The sequence below is a fragment of the Oryzias latipes genome, chromosome 7 (genome assembly GCF_002234675.1).
Source record: "Oryzias latipes chromosome 7, ASM223467v1".
In the NCBI taxonomy this organism is placed as follows: Eukaryota; Metazoa; Chordata; class Actinopteri; order Beloniformes; family Adrianichthyidae; genus Oryzias; species Oryzias latipes.
In genome coordinates this window covers 20,584,879-20,604,477 of record NC_019865.2, presented here as the reverse complement: position 1 = coordinate 20,604,477, position 19,599 = coordinate 20,584,879, and the positions used below count along the sequence as shown (strand labels likewise).

Genomic DNA, 19,599 nt, shown 5'->3' with positions numbered 1-19,599 from the left:
TCCTTACACATCATTGCATTTTATCCGGGCTGGGGACAGGCCCAGGGAAACCCAGACTTGGGCCCTCTTGTGGCTGCATAGTTAAGCATCAGCGTGAAGGGTCTTCCCAAAGAAATTGAACCCTGATTTCCCATTTGCCAGTGCACTTAACCAACTGAGCCATCCAGCTGATATAATGTTGTTTTTTTTAATTAAGGCTTTTAAGTGTCCCTTATAGTGCAGACAATACGGTGAACAAATTCTCTTTTGTTCAGTTTTTAGTCATTTTTGTTCAAGTAGCAAACATTTTGTAGAAATCAAAATCAAAGAGTCATCCACTATTTTTATGTTTTGTGATTCCAAAGAGTTTTCATTTTCATAAGAAAGTCTGTTTTTTAATGCTGGTAACAGCTCTGAGCGTTAATGAAAAGAACATCAGACTTTTTAAAGTCTTCACTTCTGAATGGACTCTTGCAACAACAGGACAATTTAAGCCATGTTCGGTTTCCTTGGCGGTAATGACAGCGACGTCTGCCCTCCAGGGAATGGACTCCCTAAAGCCTGATGGCTCTTGATGAGAACATGGAGAATAGCATTCTAGACATAGGCTTAAAATTGCATGGTGTTGGGCACCCAATTATCTTTATCATTTGGCCCATAGCTTGTTCAATATATCTCTAACATACAGAGGGAAATTACGATCCGCCCACAAGTAAAAGACGAACCTGAGTGAACTTAACCGCAGAGAAAAACAAAGAGAACACCTAATGGCTTCTGGGAAGAGTGTTTGACCTGAAATGTACACACAACTGCTTGTAAAGGATGCAAGGGTGGGTTTTTCTTGGTTTTCTTTTCAAACGGAAAAAATGGGAAGAGCCAGAATGCCTGGGAGAAATCTCTAGCAATCTCATTGGACACTGAGCCTAATTTTTTGCAGCAACAGGAAATATGCAGTGTGGCACCTTTTTATTTATTTTTTATTATAATTACAGCACTTTCAGCAGCACAGGACACATTACAGCTCTGAGCTCTTTTATCAATATAAGAAAACGTGAAATAATAAAAGGGAGGACTGTCGAAAAGTCAAACGGGGGGAAAAAATGATTAAAAAATACAAAAGCTTTGTCCTATTACTGTAAGTTCAACAAACATGCACACATGGTTAACTGCCTGCAACAAACTGAAAATGACTCTTTATGTGTTCTCAGCCCTCACCAAGCTCACCCATCCATAAAAATCCCATCTCAAGGAGAGCAGAGGTGAGGTCTCCCTCCCTCTCCTTCTCTCTTAGTCATTTTTTTTTTTTTTTACTTTCTCTGTCTTGCTTAGAAATGCCCACACACATACACAAAAAAGCCCCGTCTTTCTGTCTCATAACTACAACCACAATTACTCAGACGATTACTCAGATCAATGGTTCGCCTGGCTGTTTGAGCCCCTGCATTCAGACTGTCCTCGCAGAAAAACAAACCTCAAGGCTGGAGCGCGGTAAACAGAGAGTGTGTGACATGGGGACAGGATAGTGTAATACCACGCAATAACATGAAGGAGAATAGCAAGACCGGCAAAACATATTGTCAGTCACAGCTGTCACACATGAGGGGGTAACACAAAAGTCTATCAACAATGTATCTGTTACAGCCTACAACCCTGTTTCATAGATCTGCACAAGTGCTCCCCTGCCATTAAATCTCTCCAAACACAAAAAAAAGCCAAACAATTTGCTGCTGCAGAGCTCTCCCAGTGGCAGATAGCGCTGCTGAAGAAAAGAGCCTAACAAGGGGTTTGTGGACGATTTTGGGCCCTTTATTTAGAAATGACAATACGTGAGCACACTTAATTATGCAGTCTCTGGTCTAGATCAACGGAGAATCCAGCAGTGAAGTGACTTGTGTGTTCATTAACAGCAAAAGGGACTGCTGAGAAACAATCTGCTTTAGGGGGGGTTTCTTAGTGGGATAAAGACAGAGGCTAAACTTTAGATAAATCCTTTAGAGCTTTAAAGCTAAATAAAGGGAGAATCTGGCCTATATATAGTGACTGTTTGAGCAGAACTTCAGGAGGCAGCTGCCACAGATGCAAGTTTCGACAAATTATGAAAACGTCTGTGATGTATTTGTGTCTTTGTCATTTGCTGTGTATGAGTACTGCTGTGTATATGCCACTTTTTTGCTGTTTGTGTTTGTGGATGTCTTCTTTTGCTGCCGAAGACAATAAAATGTCCGCTTTGTGGGATAAAAAAAAGTTTACCTATTCTATTCTATTCTATTGGACCGTTTGGACGGAGTGATTGTGATGTCACGCATTGAAAACACCTAACTCCCCCCCCTGATGAAATGAAGTTGCAAGTTCTTGTGATTACGGACGTCGCCATGTTGGAACCAGAAATTGTCAGTAAGCAATGATTGGTCCGAGTCGGTCTGAGTCAACGTTTCTATGGCAACCTATCAAGAGTGAGTTTGTTGGAAGGCCTCCCTCCTACCTCTTCGGAGAGTCTGCCAATCAAACGCTGTGAACATTCGACATGGGACAACCTACTTTTATTGAGGCACCTGATTGGTCAGTTTATAACTTGAATAACTTGCACTAAGGAAGAAATATCATGAAAAAAAAGTAGACAAGAAACATGTAGCAGAACAAGAATGATTTTTCTGACAAATAGAATAACTGAGTAAAAGCTGTTTATTTCTCAATAGATGTCTCTGGGATTTTGGTTTCTTTGTGCCAGCAGGTACTTCCTATTTAAAAACCATTGCCAAATGGGAAGGGTCACTTAGTCAAGTTCTCATTTATAGTCAATGATCTTTGCCCAAACATTTCAAAGAAAGGGTATCTACTAATCAACCTAAAATGTATTAATTTTTTATGCACAGTTTTAATCATGTTTAACATGTCTTTCCATGTCCTCTTTTCATCCGTTACAGTTTGAAGAAAAAAAGAACAGGAAAAAGGCAAGTTCTAGGCTGTAATTGATGGCTAAACTTCAGCTTTCCCTCTGAGGGTCTGCTCAGGTCCTGATCCCCTGGCCTCAAACTGAAACAATCACTCTTAGTTAACGACAACACTTCAGTTATTGACAGCGTGATCCTGTAAAGCAGACACTTCAATCAACAGAGCAGCCGCAGGAGGTGTTGTGTTGGAGAACAAAACAAGGAGGGGAGGGGGGGGCATGGGGGCATGGGGACGGATGAAATCAAGAGCTAAATGCATGAATTGATGAATGAATAATAGATTGGCCAGCTACTGGCTTTTCAGAGCAGCTATGCAGTATTAATAACTGACTCTTACTGTTCGTCTCTGTGTCATCACTGATACTCTTAGGTGGACCGTGGCCAGCATAACACACTGCTGATCTGTACATTCGATCCGGATTACGAACTTTCTTCAGTCCTTCAGGAGGCAAAGAGAAAAGTAGAGACAAATCCAGAAGAAAAGAAACAATTCACCCCCCTGTAAAGTGTGAGAACTTAACAAACTCCCCATGCAAGCAACATCCACAGAAACTAAGCATTGCATACATTTCAAACAAACACAGAATCATGGTTAAAATTCAACGTTGGCTCTTTAACATACATGCTTGACTTACTGAATATGTTTATCCCGTCAAGAAAAAGAACACACAGTGGGCTAATAAGGGTCACCGCTGCTGCGGCCCGCTTTGATACAGGTCAGTGAGGTTTCAGATTGTTCTGGTGGTAAACTGAATGATTTGATACAATCAATCAGAAGAGGCCGCGCCAAGCGGCGTGTAAAGGTCTATTACGTGCAGGCATCAGCAGCCACAGACCGGACCTGATCCATGTTTCACTGATCCAATTAAAAACGAAGCGCCCACTTTGAACACAGACGCAGGGAGAGCAAGACCGTCACATTTAGCCCTTCTTTTAAAAATAGCAAGCATTTATACCCTGGCGGCACAAACATTTTGCTACTTTTTTTTACAAGTCTGATTGCATTGACGTTTAATCTGCTTCCTTACCCTGAACTTTTGTGTGAAACATTAACATCGTGAAACTTTGTGGGACTGCGCTGCCCTAAAAGTTCAAGCGAATCGAGCACTTTAAGCTGCTGTGGGGATTTTTTCTGTTGCAACTTGAAATCTAACTGCTTGTTAACACTCCTATTGGAAGTTTTGTATCAGTTAACTATCTTTTCATTAATATATTAGCTTTTTTATTTTATTTTATGTTGTTCCAATATGCCAGGAAGTATTGCTAAGTCGTAAAAAGAAAAAAGAAAAAAAACGGATGCAGAATGATTCAACCTCCAAGCATTATCAAAAAACGTCAGGCTTGTCGTTGAAAATCGCCTTGTTTCATTTCCCCACATAAGACTCCAGCGCTCGAATATTTGTATAAAATTCTGCTAAAGTAGATTTCAAAGACCCCGTGGCAGTCGTTTTATCAAGAGCAGTGTCATTGTAAGACATATCAAGCCTGTCCTCTCTGTGCCCTTCTGGCCTTGTGCTTAAAGTAACACGCACACAGAGCTTTTTATGAGTGTGAAGGGGTGGGGGGGGGGGGGGGGGTAACCCTGAGGGCCTGGGACATTCAGTTAGACTTGAGACAAAAAAAAAAATCCCAGGATGTAAACTGTACAGGACAGAGTAAGTCTGGGGTCACGGCCTCCTGGTTTAACATAAGATGTGAGCCTCTCTTGTTATGGGCCATCATAAGACATGCCAAACAAGCTCCAGCCATCAACGCCGCCCACGTTCCACAAGGACAAAGGGCTGATGGGAGCAAGGCTCAGCTCCCTGGGTAGCTGAACACAGGTACACGTTATGTAAAATAAAAAAACGCAAAAAGTCATTGTCTCTGAAAAATCCCCCTTTGCATAAATGAAAAGCTAGGAAAAATACATACAGGAGTAAAGGCTCCTGACAGCTCTATGTGTGCGCTTTGAGGACTAGGTTTGCATAAGGCGACATGGCATTTACATAAAGGTATGAGGCAATCTCCTTCTCTACGCTCTCCTCCTCCTTTTTTTCCCACTGACCGGTCTCCCAGGAACACTGAAAATAACTTGACCAGCTCAGCAATGGGACTTTCAAGTCAGGGTTTTCTGTGACGCCGCTGTGTGTCGGTTATCACCTATAAATCCAATGTTTCAAGTTCATCTACGCCAAGGAATATATTAGGACTCTACACGTTGGCACATAGTTACCGTCACAAAACCAGATGTCTTCTTCTTAATTTTTTTTTTTATTTTTCTTTTATTTGGAGCCAGACTTTTAGTTAGTGAGCTTATTTAGCTCAATACCACCCCCTGGTGGCACTGCCTATAACTGTTGGCACACTGACATGCAAACAACTAAAGTTTGATCATTTTCCCTTCAAATAAAGACAATTAAGGAACATAACAACCCTTACACACTCAAACAAAACTCGCTTTTAAAGTTGGCAAGACAAAAGTTTGAAACTTGCAACAGAATAATGACTAAGTTTTGAAAACAGACTAACTTTTTAAACAATTTGCCTAGAAAGAATTTCAGCGCTCTCCTTATGGTAGTCTTCAAAGTCTAAAATCCTCTTTCTGCTACATCTCAAAGTCAAATATGAACCAATTTGGCGTTCGTGTGGCAAAAAGAAAAATTATTATAATTCAATATCCTTGTTATGCTCAGTTTTGCTAAATAAAAAAGTTATAACATGACAAAACTGGGGGGAAAGTGTAGGATTAATAAAAACTGGATATGTGCCAATGGGTAAGATAACATACAATTTTTTCTTAAACTATTTTAGTCTTTGTTTTGTTTTCATGCAGGCATGATTGCTCACCCCAAATTTCCATGGGCTTTTCTGAATGGTAACAGATCCCTCAGAGCATATGTAAACGAATATTCCAATATAAATGGTAATTTATTAAGTCTGGAGGAGTCTATTTATCTTTATTTTATTTTTGGAGGGGGGCTTATAGAATCAGGGAGGAAGTCATGATTCTGCTGAAAGTGGAGTCATGGGCAGACTGCTGGAAGCCCTGATCTCCATCCTGTCCGTTCCCTCCAGTGTGATGGCATTTCAGAGCGCGTTATGCGCAGCAGCAGGCGTTACAACGCTTTTATTAGACCCCAGTTTCAGCCCAAATATAGGCCAAGTAGTACGAATTGGCATTTGAAGGAAAGAAGGAAATAAAAACAAACAAACAAACAAACAAAAAACGTGCGCGCGAGGGGGGAAAAAATACATCACTTCTGACTGAGTCGTAAACACTAGTCGCAAAGGAAACGCACGCGCCACCAAAACAATAAAAAAACGCACATCAAAGATGTCTGACAGCTTATTGTTTCGGTTAATTTGAGTTAAGGAAAGCAGCGACTAAACTCGCAGAACCTTTGAAAGCGGAGCAATAAGGAAAGAAGTTGGTCGATGCCGACGACATGCTGTCATTAACTTAGCTTTGTTGGGAACTACTTAAAGGTGGAGGTTTTGGCGGCTCTGGAGCAGGTGGAGCGGCGGAAAGCGGGACTTTTACAGCGCTGACTGCGTGTCCCCGTGGCGTGGTTTTTTTTCTTTCTTTTCTTTTTTTTAAATGTGGGCTACGCTGGGAATAGTGGCTGGCTAGAATGGAGGCTAATATTAGCTGGCTAGTGATGTCTCCACGTTTGAGCTGCCTGTTCGGAACAGCGGAGCCGTTCCCCGCCGAACATTTCTCCACTTGTCCTCTCGCCTGTGCGCACACTTACGAGCCTTCCGAACAACCGCACCGCGCTCTCACCACTAAATTAATCCCATCATATTGCTCTTACCTTCCGGCTTGTTTTCGGCAGCCATTTCCCCTTCACGCGCAACATCCTCCTCCTCCTCACGACCGTGGGTACCACGCGCGTGCACGGGGAGGACAGCACGAGGAGGGAGCGAAGGAGCAGGGGGAAAAAAGAAGAGGGGAGTCGATCCGAACTTACTATTGGCTGTGAGGAGGAGACTGGCAAAGAAAAACAACACAACTCCCCTCACCTCCGCACCAAAAAACCATTACTTATTCTATCAATAGTATTGTTCATATTCTCGTCTTTTTCTGTATTCAGATGAGCTGCAAGTCTAAAAATACACGTTTTCACATAAAACGGCAACAAAGGGAATTTAAAAAGTTATTTTTTGATGCAGTTTCATCCCATGCACTGCTGTTTAACCCAATTTGCCAGTTTCTTTCCATGCAATATCAAGTTGTACACAAAATATTTCCCAGGTACTGGGAGTCCCACTGAGTTTTGTAAGGGCTTTAGCAGTGGATTGGTTTGTCAATTTACATGGCAGTTTGGGACCTTTAAGACTTCCTTTAAAAAAAACGTTTCCTACAGTAATAATTTAGAATCTTTTATTGGCAAATTAACCAACAAATGTACTATAGGGCCAGCAACTATCAATCATAATACATGTGCTCTCAAATAAGTTCTCCAAATCCAGAGCTGATCTTCAGCGTTGAAGGCAGAGCGCTGTTTGAGGTGGTGGTGCTGAAAGAACAGCTCCCCCGCAGCCTGCAGCATGTGCGCCTCATCAGATGCTTGTTGGTTGTTTCTACAGCTTCAACAAAAAACGAAATAAATGTGATGCAATGATGAAAACCTTTATGTGTGAAGGGGATGTTCTTCCTTTTGCCTTGGTTGCTTCAAGTGGATGCAATTAATGGCCCCTGTGGACATATAGCCCATGGAATGTGTCCTCCTAAAATATGGAAAGATTGGTGTGTTTTTTTTCAGAAACAAAAGACGAATTAGGAAAAAAACACCAATCTTTCCATACAAATTTAATTATTCTAAAGATACGAAGGACATTTGCCTTAATATCATTCTTTGAGCCCGCTTAACAGATTTTAAAGCTCAATTTGATTTGTATTTGCTTGTTTGTTTTGTTTGAAATATGTTACTTTTTCTTTTTGTTAAGATAAAATACTGAAAATAGTGAAACAATATTTCAAACACACATAAACGATTCACCGTAAAAAAAAACAAAAAAACTAAAATGTTGCAGTAGTGTATGCCGAACACAAGTGGGCGCCAGAGTACACAACGAGTCGCTTTGTGCTCTATTTGACACGAAGAAGAGATGACCGGGCATAAACATGGCGGCTGCCTTAGATGAGGAAGATATCTCAAATGAAGATTATTATTCCCTTCTAAATGTCAGAAGAGAGGTATGGTCTGCTACTATCTTCTAACAAATAAACTTGTAGATGCATGTATCAATTAGTCAACGATCTTTGTGTTGTTTGGTATTAGGATTGCTCGCAGACCCATGTGTGTGTTAGCTAAGCAGCTATCTCGTGACCCTCGCTTAATATGTGCATCAACTCTTTGGTTGGAAACTTTTTAAAGAATAGCTCGTATGGGTTTTGCCAGCATAGCTAAGTCTGTTACATGTTGTTGTGGTTACTCTGAAATGTTGGCTGTCAAACTAATAAGTTATGGAATGTGCTAACGGCTAGTCTAGTCAGTGCCACTGCTACCACCACTGAACTCAGTTTTACACACATGCTCCATAGAGTACAGGTTAGAAATGTGTATTTCTACTCAGAAATTATGTGCTTTTTGTACACGGATAGAAGAATTTCCCTAACTTGATAATTGCTGTCTTTAAAAATACTTTGTAAATTCAAATATTTCTTACAAATCAACCTGAAAAAGACTAAAATATCATAGAGAAATAAAGGGGTTAAATGTCTTTTTACAATTTGTAGTGCACTCTAGTTGTTGGATAAAAAAAACATTTTTTTTTCTGGTGTGGGGGGGGGGGGGGGGGGGGGGTTGTCACACACTTGTTCTCCATATTAGACCATCCCCTGGGGGGGGGCAGTGAGCTGCAGACAAAGCTGCACTCAGGAGCCATTTAAACCCCTCAATCATCCTTTCCCGTTTTTAAAGTCTTCGGTATGACTCAACTGTGGATTTGAACCCATGACCTTCCAGTCTCAGGGCGAACACTAAGGCCACTAGGTTGGTTAAAGGCTATCGAGTTGGTTCAGGCCAATCAGTTGTCTGTTGGTTTAAGTTGATTTGTTTGTTTCTCCTATATAATATGATTTATTGATCTACATCAAAAAAGGCTAAAAGATCTCCTGAGAAATGGTGTCACCAACATTGGCTTCCAACTCGCAACCAGCATTGGGAGGCACAAAAAGGAATATAGCCTGGTTGTGTGTGTGTGTGGGGGGGGGCTTCTCTATTCAGTTGGCACCAGGCAAGGGTTCACTGCACCTTTTACCAGTGTGAAAGAGACTGTGAAATAGCCAAGTGGTCTGTTAAAAACTCTTCATTTTAATGTGCAAAAGCCTGAATGCTATACTTTAAAGAGTTTTATTTTGCTGGTTGCGGTGGATTGCACATCCTTTGAAAAATGGTGCTGTTGGCTTATCGCTGCCGCTCTCAATCCATACAATTAGGTCCAACTTTTGGCAGCAACAGCAAATGGAAAAAAAAAACAAGCAAGATATGGAGAATAGTAGCTAACAGCTCACAGTCTTTTTTTAAAAACCAGCGGATGGTCTATCTTGGCTGTCGTTTTTATTGTAAACCATTTATTCTGCATTTGTCTGTTTTATTGTGTAGAGCTGAAACTTAGACTTAAGTGCTGCATTTCAGTGAGTTTAGATCATTCATGATTACATGAATACTGTATTGTATAGCTCTTTTTCTAAAGAATAAGGGGTATTCTGTTAGTTTAGGGAAAGCACTTGTTTCATTTTCCTGGTGCACATTTTCTCAGTGTTTTTTGTTTTCATTTGTTTGCTTCAGGCCACACAGGAGGAGCTGAAGGCGGCATACAGGCGTCTGTGCATGCTGTACCACCCCGACAAACACAGGGATCCCGAGCTAAAGCGCCAAGCAGATCGGCTTTTCAACAGTGTACATGAAGCTTATGAAGGTGAGTGAACTTGATTTAACATTCTTTTTCTTTTCATTGTATGAATAGTCTTACATCAGCTGATGCCTTTGAATACTAAGCGGATCAACAGCAGGCACATCTGTACATAGTGCAACATTGTTTTGGTGGAAACACACTAGGAAAAGGATGCGACACAAACCAGCGCATGATATCAATAGAGGTTATTTAGGAAAAGCAGAGGTTTGGAAGAATTTTCTTCCTCACCTTTGTGGCAGATTGAATAAAAGTCACAAACTTAACTAGTAGTTGCATATAGATGGATTACGTACATTGTTTACTCACTTTTTGGTGTATAGTTTATTCATATTTTAAATGTAATATTTTTTTCTAGTGCTTAGTGACCCACAGACACGAGCGATCTATGATATCTATGGCAAGAGAGGACTTGATGTTGAAGGATGGGAGGTAAGTGTATCAGTAACTATGGTTGTTTGTTAAAATGATGTCTTTGTTGAGTTCTTGTTTACTATTTTGTGTAATTTTTATCACCTAAATATAAATACACTGCTAAACTTTTGGCTTCTCTTTTCATTTCATTGCTATTAAATTTTAAATGACTCACTTGGTTATTTTTAATATTGTTGCAACTTCTTGTCATCTCAGACAAAGCCTTTGATTATGGCTTCAATTACAGGTGAATAATTCTGGGCTCTAGCTTATATTTAAAAATGTACTTTTTAGAATCTGTTTCAAAATAGATATTGAATCCATCTTTAATCAAAAATGTAAATTGAAACACTTATTAAGCCATGTCCCCTTTTTTTTATCAAGCAATACAATCAGATTTTTGTCAGTCTTTAGTGTAAGAAGCTTCAACTATATGAAGTTTGACACAGACTTCGGCATCTAATTAAATCAAAAATCAAATAAAATTGCAAACTTGTGAAGCAGAGTGGATCTAGTTGTTTGGAAGTGTAACCCAACTTTGCTGTTGACCTTAAAGTTGAACAAAAAATGACTGCCTCTTTCCTATTCCCTGTGACTCCCTCAAGTTCTGCTTCTTTCTGCAGGTGGTGGAGAGGAGAAGAAGCCCAGCAGAAATCCGAGAGGAGTATGAGCGGCTCCAGAGGGAGCGAGAGGAGAGAAGGCTTCAGCAAAGGACCAACCCAAAAGTACGCTGGGGGGAAGATAATAATAATAATAATAATAATAATAATGGATTGGATTTATCTGCGTTTTTCCAGACGCTCAAAGCGCTTACATTGTGTCCATTATTCATTCATATTTGGTGACGGTAAGCTACTGTTGTAGCCACAGCTGCCCTGGGGCAGACTGACGGAGGCGTGGCTGCCATTTCGCGCATCACCATCACCGGGACCATTCATGCACATTCACACACCAGTGGAGCCACGGAGGGTGAAGTGTCTTGCCCAAGGACACAACAACATTTTGGCTGGTGGGAGCGGGGATCGAACCGCCAACCCTTCGATCATTGGACGACCCGCTCAACCACCTGAGCCACTGTCGCCCAGAACCGATTGAATCTGAACTCATTCCGGTTCCTTGTTCTTTTTATAATGTGTCATCATTGTTTTGCAGGGAATGATAAGCGTTGGCATTGATGCCACAGACCTTTTCGACAGATATGAGGAGGACTTTGAGGATATGGTTGGAGGTGGACTTCCATATGTAGAAATCAACAAGATGCACATATCCCAGTCAATAGAAGTTTGTGAATTTTTGTTTTTTTTTAGTTCTATGGAAGAAATATTCCTCACATGTGATTCCTACTCAAACGTGTGTGTTCCACTTCAGGCTCCTCTAACAACCAGAGACACAGCCACTCTGTCTGGATCCTTGTCCACCCACAATGGAAATGGAGGTGGAACCATCAACTTGGCCCTCAGAAGAGTCACCTCTACGAGAGGGTGGGGCGAGGTGTGTTTGTTACTAAACACCAGTCTTCCTGTGTTCCTCCACATTAGTTGATATTCAAGCAGCATTATTTTTGTGTTTATGCAGGTGGAGTTAGGAGCTGGGGACGCTCACGGACCTCTCTTCGGATTGAAACTATTTCGCAATTTGACGCCACGCTGGTACGATTTGAAACACAGGGAAAGATATGTGATCATACCAGCATGAACAGCTCATAAATGTTCTTTTTTTATTTTTTTGCTTCAGTTTTGTGACTGCTCAATGTGGACTTCAGTTTTCATCACAAGGCGTGCGTCCTGGGGTGACCACGGTGCTTGCCCGTCACCTCGACAAGAACACTATGGGTTATCTTCAGTGGCGCTGGGGGATCCAGTCGTCCATGAATACCAGCATAGTGAGGGACACTAAGAGCAGCCATTTCACTCTGGCGTGTCAGGTTAGCGGCTTCCTTTCAGTTTACAGTCAACAGCCACATAATTCAGCTGTTCATTCAAATGTGCAGGCGTGTAAACGTGCTCAAGATATCTAGGTTTAAATAAAATATCTATCACACTGGTGGCCGGGATAGGCTCCGGCAACCCCGTGACCCCGAAAGGGAATAAACGGGATAGAAAATGAATGAATCTATCACACTGTATGTTTAACTGACTTTGAATGTGTGCTATATGTTGAGGATGTTTTTATTGCATGTTTATTTTTTTGTGCCTATTTTAGGTGTTAAATCCAAATATTTACGTAAAATAATTGAAACTTTGATGCTTAGACCCAACAGGGAGTAAGATGCTGCTAGAATCAAGCTTTGTTCTAGCCGAGAAAAACCCCAGGTGTCTACACCGGCTTGAAATGTACCATCCCTCCGGGCCTACAAGGGATGATGAATCATCCATGAGTGGGTGGTGGAGCTACATTGGGACTTTACTTCTGCAGTGATAGCTGAACAGGGAGAGCAATCCCACATTTAAACTTGGCAGCTCTTGAGTGATTGGTTAATGTAAAAAGGTGCGTGGGGTTGTGATGGCATAAGTGCTCGTAAGGGGCTTTGGTGATGAGGGATATAGGTGGTGTAGTCCTGCTGACCTTTTTCCGACCTTGCCGTTGGAATGTACCTGTGGTCACATGACTCATGTAAGACGATGTCTTTGACTGTGGGAAGTTGCAGCTTTAATCTCCTTCACTTTTTTGACATGAATGTCATTTAGAGTCAACTTTTGCTGCTGCAGCTTTATGCCTCGTGGGCTATTGCTGCAGGTTTAGAACTTCTCTTTGTTGCAATAAATTCATATTGAAGTTTGAGGGTTTTTTTATTTTCCATTTTAAAGCTATTTAGTTAGGCATTACTGCTAGAGGCATTTTTTTCAAACTTTCCTTTTTTCTTTGTAAACCTTTTTGCTATGAGTATCCCTGCAGATACAGATCTGCCTCCAACAGACATTCAAACCCCTTATTTTGAAATTTTATTTAAAACTTAGCATGACTTTACCCTAGTACCTAATGCATTGATTGTATATAAGAACTGGATTAAGTGAGTGTGATGTCACAAAGCCCTGCACAGTAAATAGCAAATTATCGTCATCGCGCTATCAAGCTGTGCAATAGGCATATCGCAAAAGACGGCGAAAATTGCAATAAATGGTTACTTTAAATGTACCAAATCAATCTTAAGGCTGCTTGAAGAACAGTATTTTACAAATCGAATAGATCCATTTTTGCATTTGACCAATCAGATGGACGCCTTCTTGTTGTTAGATGTTCTCCTCCTATGTAGACTAGGGTTAACACTGTTGAAAAGGAAATTATGTTTTTGGTGGTTTTTCTATTTTTTTTTTATGTATCGCAAGTTATATCGTCATCGCAATATTGATCACTAATATTGCAAATCACAGGTTTTCCTCATGTCGTGCAGCCCTAATGTCACACATAGAATTGATGTACTCCCGGTCCATTGAAGCTGTCGGTCTGGGCCGCTTTACTATGACAATCACTCTGGCCAATCAGGAGTGAGTTTGTATGAAGACCACACCCCTACCACTTGAAAGCAGACTATGCAAAATCTGTAAAATTTCTTGAATGTGAGACTATTTACTTTTATTCAGGCACCTGATTGTTCAGTTTATATTTTTGAATAGCTTGCACTAAATATAAAATAAAATGAAAAGAAATTACAACAAGCAAGACTGTGTTAAAAACATGTAGTAGCCCAAGAATGATGCTTCTGACAAATATAATGACTGAGTAATGGCTGTTTATTTCTCAATAAAGGTTTATGGGATTTTGGCTTCAGCAGGTACTTCCTATTTGGAATGTCAGTGGGGGGGTTCACTCTAAGTTTTAGTTATCATTTAGTTCAGCAGATCTAACACAGGTTTGTGACCATTCAGTGCATAATTAACACTAGTTAGTTGATTCATGATCCTTTTGTCTTTGCAGCTTGGCATTCCACACACATTTATGATGATGAGCTACCAGTACAAGTTCCAGGATGAAGACCAGACAAAGATCAAGGGCTCAGTAAAGTATGCTGTCAAACTGCAGTACAAGTTGTAATTGTAACTTCACATAAAAGGGGTTAAAGACCCACTCAGATGAAAATTGTGGTTTTATATGCTCTTGTGGCATTTTTCAGATGATGGACATATTCAAGGGGCCTAATCTTAAACCTTTTATGGTAAAAAAATATCCATATATATATGGTAATATTTTACCTGTAGCACACTTAAGAACAATTTTTGAAAATTAAATGAGTTATTTTTGCAGCTCATTTTCCTACCCGGAAGTAAGACGACTCCATCTCTGAGGCACGTCCAAACTTTTGCTAAGATGGATGTGCAAATTGTGCATGTAAAAGGGACAGCGTTTTTGCCGATCACTGCAAGCTCCTCATAGAGAGTGTGTGTGTGTGTTAGCCCGGGGGCGGTGCAGACTCTTCCTGGAAAGGGCTGTTCTCACTTGTCTACGTCACAATGTGAGAACCCACTCGCTTCTGTGGCTGCTTCTCAGAATATCGCTTTAGGGTTTGTTTTTGTGAGAAATGAGCATTATAATACACTTGAAAGCTCAAAATATTAATTTATCATGGTATAGGCACTTCAGAAAAATTAAGCACAAATTGCATGTCTGAGTATTTCTTTATTCAAATCATTGCGAATAAGGAGCAGAAAAAAAAATGCAGTCTGAAAAAGAGCTTATTTGTGACGTAAAAATACTGACGCTCGACAAAGGACATTTATAGACTCTTTGCCAATGTTCTGCGCAGACTAAAACTTATATTTAAGTAACTGTCAACACATGGCCAACTGTAAAACCACAGGAGACTACATTTGAGGACTAGATGTCTCTGTGCTTAGAGGTTTGACTTTATCCACTGATGAGGATACTTCTACTAAACAAAACCGTATAATAGTCTTTTGATTTTTCTGCATTTCAATTTTTATTTAACTGTTGGAAGTTGGAGAGACAAGCAAAACCTCTTCATCAAAATGACTTCTTTTTGCTTGACAGGTCAGGTTTCTTCGGGACTGTAGTGGAGTATGGAGCTGAGAGGAAGATCAGTCGACACAGCGTGCTCGGGGCGACTGTCAGCGTCGGAGTGCCTCAAGGTGTCACTTTAAAAATCAAGTAAGTGCTCCAGTTTCCTGCCATGTTTCCAGATGTATGATTGTTGCTTGTAGGATTTAATGAGATAAAAACAATCTCAAGAATGTTAGAGGGTTTCCATTTGCGGCTGCAGATAAACATCGACTTCCCTCCATTTGCAGACTGAACAGAGCCAGTCAGACCTATTTCTTCCCCATCCACCTAACGGACCAGCTCCTGCCTAGTGCGGTATTTTACGCCACGGTTGGACCTTTGGTTTTCTACCTCGCCATGCAGCAGCTTATTATTCGACCCTATGTGCGGGCCCAGAAGGAACAGTAAGACGCCATGTCATTGCGTAGCTTGCTTAATGCCAGCAATATGATTTTTTAATAGAATCACATGCATCATTATATTCTGATTTTTATGAGCCAGTTTTATTCCTCCATTTGTCTTTTAATTCTTCAGAGAGTTGGAGAAGCAGAGGGAGAGCTCAGCCTCTAATATAGCCAGGAAGAAACAGGAGGCAGAGGCTGCGGTGAGTGTTGGTACAGATGCTCCACCATCAAGATATATTATTGGCATCCTCAGTTAGGCAAAGGGCTGCAAAAAATATTTTTCAAAAGATTCACAGAAGCTGAATGCTGTGAGATTGTGTTTATGTCTCCTTCACCATGTACTTTTTTTTTTATCTCCAAAGGTTTTGCTCATGCAGGAGTCTGTGCGCAGGATCATTGAAGCTGAAGAGTCCAGAATGGGTAGGAACTTTGAAAAATCCATGTGTGATTCTTTCAGAGCTGTTCATGCGGTGTTTTTAGATGAAATCGGCCCATTTTCATCGAACTCCCTCTTTAGGCAAGCGATTTGCAGCTTTGGCCGCTGCTGTAATCTGTCAAAAGTACAGTTAGACCAACATTGATCATTTCAACGGCTTCATTCAGGCCTCGGCGTATTAGTGGCGAGGACAAGGTGTGGAAACTGCGATTTGTCATAGGACAAACTGGGGGAATGTAACGGCACAAGCCTCTTTCTTTCTACTTGTCTGATGGACATTACAAAAAGAAGTCCAGCATTTGGTTTGCCTTTCAATGCACGCCAGCTTTTGAAGTAATGTTGTGAAGCGAGATGCGCTCCTGGAGTTCATAGGACACGAATGCCAACTCTAGCAAAACACAAACTTTAATTGCACCTCGAGTTTAATGCCTCCACCGCTGCAGTCCAGCCTCTTCCGTCAGGCATAGAGCAGACGGTGCCGGCTGACCCAAACATTTTTCATATTCACTCCATTAAATTACCATGCAAGCTGTTCTGGTGCAGCAAAAAGCAGATATAGCTTTGACATCACTTAATGCCACAACAGAAGATTTATGCTTGTGTTTGCTCAGTTTTTCTCTAACTTTATTGTAAGTTTACTTACCGGTACTAATTTATTTCAAAAAGAAAAAACAAATTGGATTATCAGGCCTGTTCCATTCTGTAGAACCCATCCAGCGTATTTTAGATTTCACAAATGTTCTACACCACTAATGCGCTCTTTTCTAAACTGCATTTTTTTTGGTCTGCTCTCGATTCACAACAATATGAATAAAGAAATACTCAGAAATGCAGTTTTCTGCCTATGGATCTTCATAAATGTCCTCCGCCATCAGAAGAAATGCCACAAGAACATGTCAAAAACACCCAAAATACAATTTTCCTCGGAGTGAGTCTTTACCATACATATAAGAAAAGATGAAGCAATCATTTAGAAAGAATTTTGGCTGTCAAAATATGTGAATTGAGATTCAGATGGACATCAAGGGTAAGGAAAGTAGAAGTTGCAGACTGAAGGTAAGTACCCAAACACATGCAGTAGAGAAGCATGTCTGGGCACAGGTATCCAAGAGTTATTCAAGGTTTCTGGGGTTTCGTCTTTTCTGTTTGGGATGCAATGTTTGAACGGTGTTTTTTTTTTTAGAAAGGAAGGAAAGTTCAATTATATAGTACTTATATAGCAGCCATGCAAAGTTATTATATAAATTAGGAAGTACATTAGGAAAAATGAAGGGGAGCGGTTGAAACAATCTTAAAGAAAAAAAAACCTGTATAATTATGTCTTACTGTCTGAAAACTAAAGGTTATTTTAAGCAAATTCCCATGTGGAAAAGAGACATATAACCTATAATAAACTCATTTAGTTTTTATTAGAAGTGTGGTAACGGATGTAACAAGAAAAAGTCAGGCAGGCGGATGCATCCGCTCCTCTGCAGGGTGGGGGGTCCTGAGCTTGCATAGTATCAATGTTCAGCAAAGCAGAGGCTCAATCGTTTGAAAGTCATTTCTGTTTCCCCACTAGGCCTCATCATTCTCAACGCATGGTACGGCAAATTTGTCACGGACAACAGCCGAAAACACGAGAGGGCAAAGGTCATTGATGTGACTGTGCCACTGCAGTGTCTGGTGAAAGACTCCAAACTCATCCTCACTGAGGCCTCAAAGGTAGCAGCAATGTCTCCTGACAAGAATAGCAGGAGATTTTTTTTTTTTTACAGCTGTAGAGTTAGTTTGTTTTGTTGAGATAAATGCATCAGTGTTCTAAACGGATGTTCACAGCTTGCTGTATTAGGGTTGAGTTTGCTGCATTGCTTTGTCTTTCCAGTCGGGACTCCCTGGCTTCTATGACCCCTGCGTCGGGGAGGAGAAGAGCCTCAAGGTGCTGTATCAGTTCCGTGGAGTCATGCATCAAGTCTTGTCAGGAGACACAGAACCACTCAGGATACCAAAGCAATGTAAGCTGCTCATAAATAATGCAGGAGTATTTTTTTTTCATAGGATTTCTTAGCATTTACTTATTACTTGTTTTTTATTCAGAATAGATCAAAATGACGCAGTTGTTGTTGTTATTTCTTTGCTGAACAGCTCACAGGATCGATGCAGACACATAGGAGTTCCTCTGCTGCCCAAGACAACTCATCTCTCCAATGCTGGACAGAAGATGGGAACGCTCAATTTTAGAAACCAGATGGATTTTTGTCTTTGTTACTCAGAACCCATAGATTTAACTGCTTGTCTTTATATTCATTTTAAACTTTCAAAGCAAAGTTATTTCATCACAGTCTAAGTTTATTTAAAAATAGAACATTATCAAGGGACAGGGTCCGGAGTCTGCAAATGTGACAGCAAAATGAATGGTTACCACGGCGATTGGAGTCTGCTAGCCCCTGTGGTACCCATTTATTTGGTATGGCTTTGTTTGTTTCACACTGAGTTCTGTGTTGAGCAAAAACTTCAGTGCCTACTTGATTGAAAATATGACAAAACCTCTGATAACTTGCCATATTATTAAAGAATCTCTCTCATGTTGATCAAATTAAACCAGTATTTTACAGAGTTTTTTGTTGTGTTAAACTAAACTACATCATTCAAATATATCATTCTGCTATTGCATTCATGTACTGCCCTGTTTAAAAGGACTGATAGCTTAGAAAGAGATGAGTCCTCCTCTTTAACCTCATATGGAGAAGTAAAACAAGCATAGACATCACACAAAATGATTTTGACTTCAACTTAAAAAAAAATATGCCTTAATACTGAGAGAATGAAAATATTGTAATATATGTATATTCAATTGCACTAAAGTGTAAAGAAAAGCACATCATAAAAGCAACAGGCGTCACTAAGTTGATGCACCTGACTCCCCAAAGTGTTGAAATGATGTGACTGGAGATAAAACTTGGGTCATTTGAAATGAGTTGTAAGGTTGTTTCTGTCGTGTCAGAAATTTGCATTAATTATTAATCAAAGATGAGTATTTTGGAAAGTTAAAAAAAGTAGAGATACGGGGAGAAACTAATTAGAAGCCAACATGTGGTTTAAATTGTTTTATAAAACACAACTTTTATTTTGCCTTGATTAAAGCAAATGGCTTTAATGAGGAGGACCACAGCTGCCATGGTTAAGTGAATGAAAGGAATACATGTTCAAAAGAACAAGCCTTCATTATAAGTGGAAGTGATTTAACTAATGACAAATTGTAGGGTTCAAACTAAATTAACAAAGATTACCTGTTTTCATCAGAGGATTGAATTCCTCAAAAGACCCAAATTGATTTAACAAGCAATCAAAAAAATAAATTATTTTTAAGCTCCTGTTTTTCTCGGTAATGGGGAAATTTTAACATTTCTGATGAATGCTACAAGCAGGGATGCTGAAAAACTAAAGACTTGGGACAAAGGAGAAAAGGGAATATCAGCCAGTGAAGTGCACTGACAACCTAGGGGTGTGACTTCCGTGATGAAGCCTGTGCAAAATA

The 19,599-nt window shown here is 40.3% G+C and overlaps 2 protein-coding genes across 8 annotated transcripts in view; one reads left to right on the top strand and one right to left on the bottom strand.

Annotated features, from left to right (window-relative positions):
* LOC101168211 (calmodulin-binding transcription activator 1-like) overlaps positions 1–7,052 on the bottom strand; it is a 325,673-nt gene extending 318,621 nt beyond the window's left edge. For 3 of the 7 annotated variants that reach the window (XM_023956772.1, XM_023956773.1, XM_023956777.1), the window contains exons 1-2: positions 6,728–7,048; positions 3,268–3,369 (exon numbers count right to left, since the gene is read on the bottom strand). In XM_023956772.1, coding sequence (XP_023812540.1) covers positions 3,268–3,369; positions 6,728–6,752 — 127 coding nt within the window. In that variant the 5' untranslated portion in view covers positions 6,753–7,048. Of the gene's footprint in view, positions 1–3,267; positions 3,370–6,727 lie in introns of all 7 variants that reach the window. The other 4 variants (XM_023956774.1, XM_023956775.1, XM_023956778.1 and 1 more) reach the window with 3 other exon arrangements.
* A 932-nt stretch (positions 7,053–7,984) lies between these two features.
* On the top strand, positions 7,985–18,676 carry dnajc11 (DnaJ heat shock protein family (Hsp40) member C11). The gene is made up of 16 exons (XM_004070839.4): positions 7,985–8,112; positions 9,710–9,839; positions 10,192–10,265; positions 10,871–10,972; positions 11,400–11,528; positions 11,616–11,738; positions 11,823–11,896; positions 11,982–12,171; positions 14,163–14,248; positions 15,234–15,350; positions 15,491–15,646; positions 15,777–15,846; positions 16,009–16,066; positions 17,644–17,786; positions 17,947–18,076; positions 18,207–18,676. The coding sequence occupies exons 1-16, from the start codon at positions 8,041–8,043 to the stop codon at positions 18,230–18,232; spliced, it is 1,680 nt and encodes a 559-aa protein (XP_004070887.1). The 5' UTR covers positions 7,985–8,040; the 3' UTR covers positions 18,233–18,676.
* Positions 18,677–19,599: the final 923 nt, after the last annotated feature.